The following is a 12,914-nucleotide window of genomic DNA, read 5'->3' as shown; positions in this document are numbered from 1 at the left end:
GTCCAATAAAATAACGAATAGCTGAGAAATGAATTCGATCGAAAGACTGCATAAAAATAGAATTATCCAGATCAATGACCTTAAGATACCAGACAGACAACTTAAGGAAGCCAAACTGACAGGTCAATGACCTTTGATATCTGGTCAGATCCAATCAGGTCTCTTCTGTTTGATCTTAATTATATCTGAACAGATCTAATCTGTGAGGTCAGATCTAATTGGATCTGCAGAGTATTCGGATATGATCAGATTTAATTTTTTTTCTTAGAGTTGTCTCTGGTCATAGACCTGTTCTTCGAATCGAATCTTATGTTTCAGCTAGAGAGTGATTTACGTTCATTTATTTAATGGACCAAACAGGAACAAGGAACAGTCAACTTGAATACTTTCTTCACATATCAACACGAATTACCTGTAATGTGGATAATCGGGTGGTTTCGATGGCCTATGAGCATCAGAATTGCTATGTTTAATCGGTTGCTGAGTAGACCTCGTGTATCTGTACGGTTCTCTATCGCTGTACGTTTTGAGATCATCGTGAATATTCGACATAGAACGTTGATTATAACTATCGTAAGACGACACGCTATCGTAACTATTCTGTAATATTCAAAAATGTTCGTTAATATCTTCTCATTCGGTATTTCAGTTCTTAACGAAGGAATCGTCAGGCACTCGTACCGTTTTATTGTTCATATTCGTCGATGAATTAGCATTACTATTATGTCTTCCTAGAGACGTGGAATTTGGTAGCCTGTGAGGTGTAGCGTTGATATAATTCGGTGGCTCTGATTGCTCTTTAGACCCTGGGCCACCGAACAGTCTCTCTTGAGCTGATCTACCGTTAACCGTTCGAACTGGTTTACTGTTTCGATCTATTCGAGGAGGTAGATCTGGTGGCGTACCGTTGACTCCGTTTACTTCGTCGTTCGAAGAACGCTCAGCAGATGGTAAGAAAGGAAATTTATCATTTTGTAAACGTAAATTTTGATTTAATTCGTATGCGGTCTGAAATTTTAATTTAACGATCATTAATAGTGTTATTCAAATCCAAGTTCAATTTTCTGTACGTATAACTACAAGAAGTAAAGTTAGGAACATGCATTTTTTTTTTTTTTTTTTTTAATACACACTTGTTTGAATAATGCCGGTGTATAAGGCGGTGGCGGGTTATACGTGGGAACAGCCGTATCGTCTTGAGTGGCAATACTCGGGTCACTTGAGCATTTAACTAATCTAGGCGGTAAGGATGTGCTGGACATGTTCAACAAGCCGCTACTTTGTTCTAAATCGCTTTCCGGTGACGAAGCGTATGACAAACGGAGAGAGGTCATAGGAAACAGAAAGTCGTCCGAAAGTGCTTCGTCCGGCTGTACACAAAATATACAAACACAAGGTCACAAGATACGCAAAATTATATCAAAATACGATACGAGACATTTTATACACGTGTTGAAAAAAAAAACAAACAAAATATAACACAAGTTCAAGGAATAGTCATGCATAACACAAGGGAAATACTGAAATTAGAATTTTATCGAGATACGCCCACATTAAACTTTAGATAAAATATTCGAAATCGAAAGTCTCCAAGTGGGTGAAAAAAAAATTATTTTTCAGCAATTAGTTCCAACAAAAAACAAAAAAAAATGAAAAGACAAAACAAAAGTGAATTAAATGAAAATAATAATAAAAAAAATTCCAAAACTTTCTCTTTTTTTGAAATGCTCGACTTATTTCATCTTTTTTTCAATTCGAAAAATGAAACTAGGTTTAGCTCATTTTGCAACTATTTTTAGAAGAGTCCTAAAAAAATTTCAATTTTATTTTAAAAAAAAAAAAAAAAAAAAAACAACTCATTACTTAATTGTGATTTTTCAAGATGTTTTTTTTACCATAAAATAAAGACCATTTTGAACGATTATTAGTACTCCCTTCTTCCAATAAGAGAAACACCCACGTCGCAAATATTTTTTAAAATTTCAACAGATGCTAAAAAAACTCTTTGGAATTCTTCTTGCCTCTCTCCTTTTATTTTTTAACAAATCAAAATGATCCAGCAAAAAAATTGTTTCAAAAAAGAAACTGATTTTCCAAGATTTTCCATCATCATTTCGTAAATTTTCCTCATATTACGACAAACCAATATTCCAAGCCATAAAAATCCCACATTCAATTTGCTTTTCTCGCTATCTCTTCTTCTCTCCCATCACATTTTCTTAATTAGACTTGAAATCAAACTACTAAAAAAAAAAAAATAGAAATTGAAAACCCGAGCGAGCCAAAATGGGTACAGAGCAAATGTACCCCCGTCTCCCCCCCCCACCCCAAATAAAAAAACTGAACATGAAAATAATTAAATGACTCATGAACTGAGTTGAAAATGTCTCAATAAGTTAGATAGGTACCTACGTAATTTTAAAAAAAAACACATAATTTTTGATAAAACTTTGCAAATTTAAACGACACATTTCAAGCTCTCCTGGAAATTCTCCAAATTCTTATGTTCCTTCCTCATTTTCCTCCTCCTCTCCCTTCCAATAATAAGTTCTGCTGAAAATAGTCTTTATTTGTAGGTGTTTTATGCCAAAAATTACACTGATGAACTCTTTATTTTTTTTCTGTACCTACTTGAGAAAATCAAAAATGTAATTTTAATAAAAATTTTCAAAATTTTGATCAAAATTCAGGGGAAAATTATTTCTGATTAAACTTTGAAGGGATTGATGATATTAAATTTAGCATTTTTTTTCTGAAGGAAACGTTTAGAATTGTTTTTTCAGCAAGGCAGGTAAAATAAATATACCTAATCATTAATTATTAATCACTACAAAAATGTCAGCAAAACACTTATTCTATTTCAAATTTCATTTCAGAACATTTTTTTTTTTTTTTATCAAAGGATGGAGAGGAATTTGAATATTTACACCCAAAAACTAGGTACAGGTTGAGAATTCTAAAAAAAAAAAAAAAAAAAAAAAAAAAAGCGAAGAAAAACAAATCACAAATACGAGGAACAAAGTAGGAAAAATACGAGGAATAGGAAATAAAATGGTCATAAAGCATTACACATAACCGAGAAAATACTCTTCAATGACAGGAAAGGGTTGACAAGACGGATATTTGATTTGATAACTTACAGAAGGCACATAATAAGAAGAAGGCGGATACATCGGAGGAAAATAATAATCGGAAATAAATTCATTAGAGTTCTGCAATTTGAAAAATGAAATTGATCGTTATCGTTTGCAGAAAAAATAGACACACGCAATATACGCCATATAAGCCCCTCCAATCAATTACCTTGGCTTCGCTGATCCATACAGGAGAGCTTTGGTATTTCTCAATCAACTCGCGTAATTTACGATACCACGAATCGGGTCCAGTTAGAGTTATAGATCCGCAGAAGACGTGAGACCAAACCTTTTCTAATTTTTGACTTTGTTCGAATAATTTTCTACTACTTTTGTGCGCTGATCTGTGAACAAATAAGAGAGAGGTATTTTTAAAATTGAAATTTGCAATGCACTCGAGAGAATAGATTTAATTTATTATTAAGTGCGTTGAATAGGTATATGAAAGGAAGTTACGCCTTACTTTGTTATGCCATTTCGAAGATCTTTAATAACTTGTTTTGATTCGGCTCGTAAAAGAATAACAATTGGGTAGAATTGAGCGTAGTTTAATCTATCAACAGCATTGGGTGTGATATCGAGTAATGCGTGTTTTCCTCTATCCATAATATCTCGTATTGCACTCAATCTTATAATACCGCTGGCTTTCTTGCTGACGCCTTCTAAAGGATTTTCAAGTTCTATTTAAAAAAAAAAAAAATTAAATAAGTATTTTGTTAAGTACAAAACCTTTGATAAAAATGTGCAGTACTTACGAGGAGCGGAGAACTTATCGGGGAAATCTTTGAGTAATTTTTCTCTAGCAATATCGGCAACCGGACCGAAAAGTACGACAGGTCTGATAAACCCGGGATGCTTTAAAATAACTCTTTCGTAAGCTGGAAATTTACTAATGCTGTCTCCAAATACTACATCATCCCAATGATCCTACATAACAAGCGTACAAAATCAAATTAACAACCGGAACGAGAACAAGTACCTAGTCGCAGGTACGATGCAAAAATTCCAGTAGGACAACAGTGCGACGACCACGACCTTCGGTTCGGTGTTTCGACTTGGACTTACTTTACTAAGCGACTTGGATCTTCTATGATTACTGCGTTTTCTTCTGAAAAAACTGATTCGACTTTCCGAAGTAGCTATTTCTTTTTTGGTGGCATTAAACTGTTTCGTAGCCAGTTCTTCGGCTCTGGCTTTATTTGGTATGATGCCTTTCTGCACCTCTTGATTATTTCTTCCTAAAAAATGTAAATATTTCATCGTGCATTAGCCTGCTTCGTAGTCATCCTCATGCAGAATAAATTGCTTGTCGGTTTTTTTTTAATGTTTTTGTATTTTGTAGATGTAGGTATACTAAAGAAAATTACCTATTCTGTAAACTTGCCAAGAGCCGGGATTATTATTATGCAAAGTATCGATCACATGGAATATATCTCCTTTTCGAAAACTCATCTCGCCTGGTTCCGGTTGATCGTAGTCGAAATGAGCTCTGTAAAACGAATGCAATTTTTAGTCAAATAAAATAAAATAAACATCTTGTGAAATTTGAAAACCTCAAAACAATACTTAATTGAACTTGGTAAAAATCTGTTTGCATTTTTTTTTTTTTTTTTTTTTTTTAATAAAGAGAATAGATGGAGAATTCAAAATTATTACAAAATTAAAATATAAAAATCTGGAAACTGAACTTTCTAAGTGAAAGATAAATTTTTCCCAATAGTTGAAGTTTGAAAACAGGGAGATTATTTAGCTTTTGCCAGGAAATGAAAAAAATATTTGAAAATCAACCACACTTTTTTTTTCAAAATTTTGAACATACCTACTTGTAATTTGAGTAACCCTCATTTTCAAATTTTGAAGACTCAAATAATTCTTTATGCCGATTCAAAAATTTAAATAAAATAAAATAATGATAAATCATTGAAAAAAAATACTTTTTTTAATTTTTAAAACGGTCCATTTCAACATTTTCTTCCAATTTTTGTAATCAATGAAGAACTCAAAAACTGTATTAATCATTCCAAATTTTAAAAATCAAAGGAAACAAAAATTGGCTGACAAATCAACCCTCTCCCTTTTTCCAGAAAACTTGGAATTCGCTCCTATCATCATCGAATTCATTCCAAGTAAATTCAACACGCTCAGAAAAAATTGATGAAACTGAATCTTTACTTGATATGAAACGAATCTCCGAGATGATTGGCTAAAACTTGTTCGTATTCTTCCCTTTTATTTTGAACGATTAAATGAACTTGATCTTGAACGTTTGATAGGAATAGTACAGCTTCTTCGTGAGTAACACCTTTCATATCTAAATCATTAGCCTGTAAAAAAATTTCAAACGTAATCAAACGATTACACTCACACATCGTGATCATGACGATGAAATTATTCAAACAAAAAAATACACACTTTTAATATTTTATCAGCGGGTTGTAGTCCTTGAAGAGAAGCAGGGCTACCGGGCTGAACAGCGGTAACAAAAATACCAACTTCGTTTCCACCAATCAAACGAATCCCAACCGAGCCGCCGCTGTCTTTATGGAAAGCAACGAATCTAGGATCCTCGCTGAAATACGTACATATTTAAAATTGAAACCCTATTTTCTAAAAAAAATCCACCACACAGAATGGAAAATCAACGAATAGATTCCTTACATTGGAAACTTTGATCTATGGCCATTGGTTTCATCTTCTTGTAATTTCGTAATACCGTAATAATCTGTGAATCGAAATCGAGTTCGGATTAGTTTCAAATACTCGTAAATTGTAGATGAAAAAAGGAAATCTGTGAACCGTACAAGCTGCACAAGGGGCAAAGTATCTTATTACCTTCTGGTCTAGGAGGCGGTGGTCTCGGAGGTTCTTGGTGGTCTTGTACAACGCTACGACTTCGTAAATGAGTATGTTGACTAGCGATAATATCGTGATTTTCTTGATTTATATTATGGCTTAAACTATGACTATGGTTAATTGGCGGTAGATTTCCTACGAGAAAAAAAAATGAATAAAATTTGCGAGTGTGAAAAAGCCCAACTAGGCACATAAGTTTGAAAGTAAACCTACGCGATATGCGAAGGTGTCATGTACTCGTACGTGTAATTTTTACCATGATTATGGCTCAGTAGGTATATAAACTCACCTATACTCTCGTGACTATGGTTGAGGTTTCGATTAAGCGGTGACGCTGGTCTGTCTAATTGCGTAAGCGACACATCCAGCAATGGATTCCTAGAACGTCCTGTTCTCGGCATCAAATTACTTTTTTCCGATTCCAGCGACATATTTTGTCTGGTAGGAGGTTGGACGTAAAGATTCTGCGATGCTCCGTACACGTTACCGTTCAACATATCCATATAGTTGCTTTCTGCGAAGACCACGACAAAATTAAATACTCATAATTATTATTTTCTGCATCGTGATCTTTTAAGATGACTCAATTTTCAAATATTCTTATTTAAAAAAAAAAAAATTGAAAAAGTAAAGAATTAATTTTTTAAAGTATTGTTTCATACCAACCTTTTGGTTGATTATTATTCGAATAAATGGAATACGGGCTGGTTCGAGCTTCGCGTCGTACAGTCAAATGTAATTTTTCTTTACTACTCTCGATTAATTTTCTAGCTTCTTTTAAACTAAGATTTTCAGCCGGTTGGTTATTTATCTTGAGTATGACATCACCTTCTTGTAACGTCGGACCGGCATTTGTTTCTATTTTCGTATTACCTATCTCTTTGATATATATCCGATTACCCAGAATGATTCCGAAATCTGTAAGTAAATAAATTCGCTATAAATTAATGGCTCTTGTACACCTAAACCTTCTACATAATACATATACATAGGTTCATCGCTGTATATGCAAAACCGGTTCAAGTTGCATTCTACAACCATAAGAGCGAGTGAATCACACAAATGGAATTTGGCTCTGGTTGCGAACAAGCAAAACGACGCTCTTTATTCGCGAAAAGAGTCGAGTCGTCTCTTACGTATATTCTTATTGTCCTCGTTATAATGATTTTATTATCGAGCTGCTATCATTATATTTGCTAAAATATCTACCTGGATCTACGCTATATATTTGTACAGAGTGAGAGACACATTCTTACCATCTTTTTTACGACTTTTGTTCAACTGTACGCGTAAAATATGAGGTTCTTGAGATGGTAACAGTAGTCTCCGGCGGACTGAAAGTGTAACGCTGTTTCCGCTGTCTCGAAGTACCTGCACGGCTCTACCGTAATCGACGTTTTCCAACGAGATACCGTTTGCGCTGGTGATACGATCGTTTACCCTGAGAACAGAAAAATCGATATTGATTAATGAAAATGAAAGTAAAAAAACATTATATTAAGTATACGAATCACAAACAAAAATTTGAAAAATGGGTTCAAAATAGAGTAAGATGAGAGTGCTGAAAACAAAATACCACTGAAAGCGATAATTTATTTATTTTCAAGTTGAAGTATCCTAAAATTGAAGCATAAAAGTTTTCATAAGCACTTTCAACCAGGGATGAGGCCCGGCCCAGGACCAGGACCAGGACCCGAAACAGCCCGATTATTTCCTTGAAGCCCGAATGTCCAAGCCCCAAAACCTTAAAAACTGTAACCTACATACAAAGCCCTGGCCCAGAACCCAAAACCTTTTCCTCTGAAAACTAAGCCCCGAACGTGAGCCCCGAACGTGAGCCCCGAAACCCAAACTGTGATCTGGGCTTTTCAGGGCTTTTCAGGGCTTGTGTAAATTACAAAAGTCAAGAAACATGATTTTCAAAAAAAAATTAAAAATTTACAACTTCAGCAAAAAGTTTAATATTTTAATGGGCTTTTGGTACATTATTTATAATATTCTGTAGTGTAATTCATTGTTCTTTGAAAAATTATACTTACTTAAAATTTTTTGACAATAATTAAACATTCCAAAAAAATTTAAACTGTTCCATTCAAATATGTAATTTTGAAAAAAAAACAATCGGAATTTGCCCTTAAAATGTTTTTTTTTTCCAACAGAAAATCAAAAAAGATTTTACTTTATTCTTCATTAAAATTGCAATTGAGGGGCTTCATGGAAAAGGGACCTTAGTCAATTTTTTTTCACTGACTTTTATATCAAGTTCAAATGGACTTGAAAAATTTTTCTACCAGCTAACATTTTCCAATTCGTTTTCTTTTTCATGGAAGAACAGTTCAATATCACTGAATATGGTGAAATTAATAAAAAAAAATTGTAATGCATTCTAAATTGTAAATGAAAAAAAAAAAAAAAAAAAAAAAATGACGAAGGCCCCTTTTCCATGGAATCCCTCAATTTCAAGCCCCAAAAGCCTCGGAAAGCCCTGAACACTTGATTCAAGCCATTGACACTGAGCCCTGAAACCTAAACCCAAAGTTTCTTGGGCCCCGATCCAAGCCCAAGACCTAATAAATTTTTGATTGGAAGCCCAAGCCCCAAAACCAGGAACCCGAAAAAAATCGTTCGGGGCCTCATCCCTGCTCTCAACAAATTTCAAATCTTATATAAATATATGAAAAAAAATCAAAATTCTTCTTCTATTTTTCCCTCTTTTCAAACTGCTCCGGAGACTCTACCAAGAATAGTGTAAAAATAATTGTTTTCAAGTCGAGCGATTGTGTAGACACATTAGACAATATTTTTAAATGCCAATTTACAATTTTTTTTTTTTAATTTATAAATTGGCCAAAAGTTTACTTTCGAACTGACGCTCCAGAAATGTTGTGATAATCACTGAAAACTATAAAGAAGGGCCCAGTGAACATCGAACAATGTTACATTTATGAATTTTCTATGTTTTGGTGACTTCTTGCTGACTAATTCACCAAAAGTCATCAAGTACAAAATTGATCACATATGATCACTGCTTGGTGAATCTGTCACCAAGAAGTCACCAGACAGTCAAATATGAATATTCTATGTTTGAAATTTATTCTGGAGAAAATTGAAAACTCGCTGGAGGCTCTAAAATGGCTTAAAACTAGCGTTTTCAAACGAGAGAGTTGAAATAAAATAATTATTCGCACTTCTTCTTCAAATATAAGTACCTGCGTTTGAAAAATGATTTTTTACAAAATTTAAAGTTTTCACAAATTTGCTAAAAATCCAGATATGAACTTTAGCACCTAAAATTCTGGTTATGGAAGGTTTTAAGACGTGCTGTTTGGTCATTTTTTTAGTCGAACTTCTCAAGAATTCTTGTGTTTTACCAAAATTTCAGAAAAAAAGGATTTTTTAATGAGAATTGCTAAAATATACATAATATCTTACTTTTTTAGAGTACATATGCTAAAAAAAATCATTTTTGTAAAAATTGCAAAAAAAAATCTTCTATAGAACTGTCAAAAAATCAAAAGCTACGTTTTTGCCAAAATTGCAGAAAAAACGTATTTTAATCAAAATTAACAAAAAATCTTACTTTTTTAACCAAAATTTCGAAAAATTCTACCATTTTGATGAACTGTAAACAATGTCCATTTTTTGTTGAAATCGTCCCCCTCCCCTCAAAAAATCACCAAAATTTCCAAAAATTTCATTATTAGCCAAAATTGCAGAAAAAAAAAAATTTTAATCAAAATTAACAAGAAATCTTACTTTTTTAACAAAAATTTCGAAAAATCCTACCTTTTTGATGAACTGTAAACAATGTCCATTTTTTGTTGAGATTGTCCCCCTTCCCTCAAAAAATCACCAAAATTTCCAAAAATTTCATTTTGTTGCAAAAATTGCAGGAAAAAATTTTTTTTGGTCAAATAAAATTTCCACGAATTCTTTTTGTCTTTTTTTTGTCAAAATTGCAAAAAAAACCGGGTTTTTAATCAAAATTACCAACAAAATCGTACTTTATCCCAAAATTGCAAAAAAATTTAACTTTTTGGTCAAAAATGCAAAAAAATTATTTTTTGTAAAAAAAAAAGTGTAAGGATGACTTCTTTTTTATTGCATTTGCGAAAAAAGCCTGGGTTTTGTCAAAATTGCCAGAAATTATTGTTTTTTTTTTTTTGCAAAAATCCCAAAAAAACCTGTTTTTGTATTTTTTCTTACTCTAATTTGCTAGAAAATCTTACTTTTTAATCGTCAAAATTACAAAGAAGACTCGTTCTTGGTCAAAATTTTCAAAACACTAGGGTTCGAGAACGAGAATTCAAGAGTCAGTAAAAAACGTTCAGCAAAAAATGATTCGAGGAAATGGTCATCATAATGGATTTGGGAGTTCGTCTCAAAATCCCAAAAAGTTATTCATTCTCGATTTTTGATCTCATATATGATCGATCATGTTCGATATAGGTAGATAATTAATGTTATGTTTTGAATTGTTTTATTTCATACTCGTCTTTGTCTGGAAAAAATCAAATTTTTGTTCCAAAAGTCAATCCTTTGAAAAATCAAATCTTTTGCATGATTTTCAGTTTAGATTTTTCGCATTGGAGTAGTGTTTTGATAGGTATTTCAAAATGTCTGCCAGTTGTAGAAAATAAAAATCTACGAAATTATCCTACTTACTTACTTTATTTTTTTTTGGTTATTTTTCGTGTTCAAATTAACTGATTTTCTCGTAGGAAAGAATTAACTAGTCATTCCCTCCTTCCCTCTACCCTTTCTCCCCGATGTGTGAATTTGCTTTGCTGAGAATTTCAGGTTGTTTTTTTTTTTGGTAATTCTCTTTTTTGTGAAATCCTTAGAATTTGTCTAAATTGCTCGATATTTTCACAGAATATTATCAGTTCATCAGATAGTTTAACTCAATTTTACTCGACATGCTTCTTTTTAGAAAAATAATAAACTGAAATTATTATGGGTCATTTCACTCCAAAACAAACCATTCCTAGGACCGTAGGTCTTCTGATCTGATCTTGCTCAAAATACTCTTTCCTAATCATTGATCCTCAAATGAGGAGGGATTAAGAAGGGTCAAAATAATCTAAAAATATTTCTATACGGTTTCGTTCAAACCCAGCTTCGAAGCCCTGTAATCATTATTTGAAAAATCTTGAAAGTTCGAAATTGAACCTTCGTTTCAGGATTTCAAAACCTTTAATGGGCAAGTTCCTTTTCAATGTTGGTAAAAATTTTGAATCTCGAGTCTTTCTCCTCCTTCCAAATCCTGCCAAGAACACAATCAACTTTTAAAAGCAATCTATTTAAATTTCAAATCAATCACTACAGTCGACCACTTTCCATCATTTCTCTCATTCGAGTGTAAAATCATCACAATGTCACTCAACTCCGCAAACTCAAGATCTACTACTACTAGTATAGGTAAGTACTCGTACGTTGTTGAGTCATCAAACCGGCCAGAGACCGCAATCACCACACGTAAATTACGATTCTTATTTTTTACGACCACACAAATTGACATTTTGTCAAAAAAAAAAAAATTCACTTAATAATTATTCCAGGACGGAAATACAAATTACCAAAGAGAGTGACGACAGGGAAGCGACCATGGGAGTTGAATACACCTACTACATTGTACAGTTCTACACCCCTGTGCACCTGTAATAGTAATACCCTACCCTGTATACCTGCTCCAGCCCACCAGTCACCAGCTGAGCAATTCGTTCTGGGCTTTTTTCGGGTACCTTTTTGTTTGTTCACAACGTTATCCTCGTTTCGGTTGACGTGACAGGAGAAATGCATTCGGGATTTTGTACGTAACATGTACATACAAAATACACAGACAATATACTCAGCACTCAGGTAAAGATAGGATATAAGACCTCCGCGATTAGACTTTAGGAAACCATGAACAAATGATTAATTATTATTCTTTATAAGTACCAATCTTCGGGCTGTTTACACCTACATTGCAACATTACAAGGAGTGGTCGTCTCCGAGCGGAATCTTAATTAAGATGTATTTTTTATCATATATTTATTATAGCACTGGAACGTACGGCATGCGTGGAATATGTTGTACGAATAAATCGACGAATAACCAGTCAAAACAAAACATTCGTCGTGAATAATTTTTTAAAAAAAAATGAGAAGATATTAAACCACAAAATTACATTCGACTACATATCGAATTCTTTATACAGATCTGTCTGGAATAGGTACGTCGACATGTGCAATGCGTTAAACCACAATCAACCAAGGGAAAAATTATTCATCTCGTAGTTTCGCCAAATCCTCCATCAACAATACCTACTCCTTTCTATATAGATTAAATGTAGCCTACATCCTCTACCCTTAATACTCCATCTATCTATGTGGTCAACATATCACAAATATCTCAGCAATCTCTCAGTCTGTGAGATAAAATGCAGATGAATCGATAAGGCCATAGCACCTCGTACACTGAGCCAGGATGAGGAGACCTAATTAATTATTCAAACATTATTGGATCTGCAGATCAACTCAGCATCGATAGTATTCTATTACATCTTCAAGTTGTGCTGTACTCTTCATCTCTATCTCTGTATCTAGCTCGATTCCAGCAGGTAAAAGTCTATTATAAGGTAAGAGAAGGCATATACCTTAAATTACATCCACACAGACACACTTCGAACATGGAAATAAAATACAAAGAGCTAGGCGTTGTTAGAATTGGGGGACTGGTTATCACTGGCTGACTCTATTCTTCACAAAACCAGTCACGTGTGATCAAAACAACATTCCTCCGCAGGTTGTAAAAGATTTCAGTGGTCGTCAGTAATGTACCTAGTGTACTACACGACCTTCTTCCACGTACCCCATCTCATCATCGATAAAACCCTATATAAATACGATATTGGGCATTTGTCGATAAACAAAACAAAACAA

The 12,914-nt window shown here is 33.5% G+C and overlaps 1 protein-coding gene across 8 annotated transcripts in view; it reads right to left on the bottom strand.

Annotated features, from left to right (window-relative positions):
* Positions 1–12,914, bottom strand: part of pyd (polychaetoid) — a 68,873-nt gene that overhangs the window by 2,370 nt on the left and 53,589 nt on the right. For 7 of the 8 annotated variants that reach the window (XM_065364876.1, XM_065364872.1, XM_065364873.1 and 4 more), the window contains 15 exons: positions 7,244–7,428; positions 6,654–6,905; positions 6,277–6,501; positions 5,967–6,122; positions 5,793–5,856; positions 5,547–5,703; positions 5,307–5,458; positions 4,502–4,623; positions 4,200–4,372; positions 3,890–4,061; positions 3,598–3,814; positions 3,304–3,478; positions 1,134–1,370; positions 682–1,008; positions 413–600 (listed from right to left, as the gene is read on the bottom strand). In XM_065364876.1, the coding sequence (XP_065220948.1) occupies positions 413–600; positions 682–1,008; positions 1,134–1,370; positions 3,304–3,478; positions 3,598–3,814; positions 3,890–4,061; positions 4,200–4,372; positions 4,502–4,623; positions 5,307–5,458; positions 5,547–5,703; positions 5,793–5,856; positions 5,967–6,122; positions 6,277–6,501; positions 6,654–6,905; positions 7,244–7,428 (2,802 nt within the window). Of the gene's footprint in view, positions 1–412; positions 601–681; positions 1,009–1,133; positions 1,371–3,140; positions 3,213–3,303; positions 3,479–3,597; positions 3,815–3,889; positions 4,062–4,199; positions 4,373–4,501; positions 4,624–5,306; positions 5,459–5,546; positions 5,704–5,792; positions 5,857–5,966; positions 6,123–6,276; positions 6,502–6,653; positions 6,906–7,243; positions 7,429–12,914 lie in introns of all 8 variants that reach the window. The other variant, XM_065364874.1, reaches the window with a different exon arrangement.

The sequence above is a fragment of the Planococcus citri genome, chromosome 4, assembly GCF_950023065.1.
Source record: "Planococcus citri chromosome 4, ihPlaCitr1.1, whole genome shotgun sequence".
NCBI lineage: Eukaryota > Metazoa > Arthropoda > Insecta > Hemiptera > Pseudococcidae > Planococcus > Planococcus citri.
The sequence above is the reverse complement of the archived record's forward strand: the minus strand, read 5'-3'. Positions and strand labels throughout refer to the sequence as shown.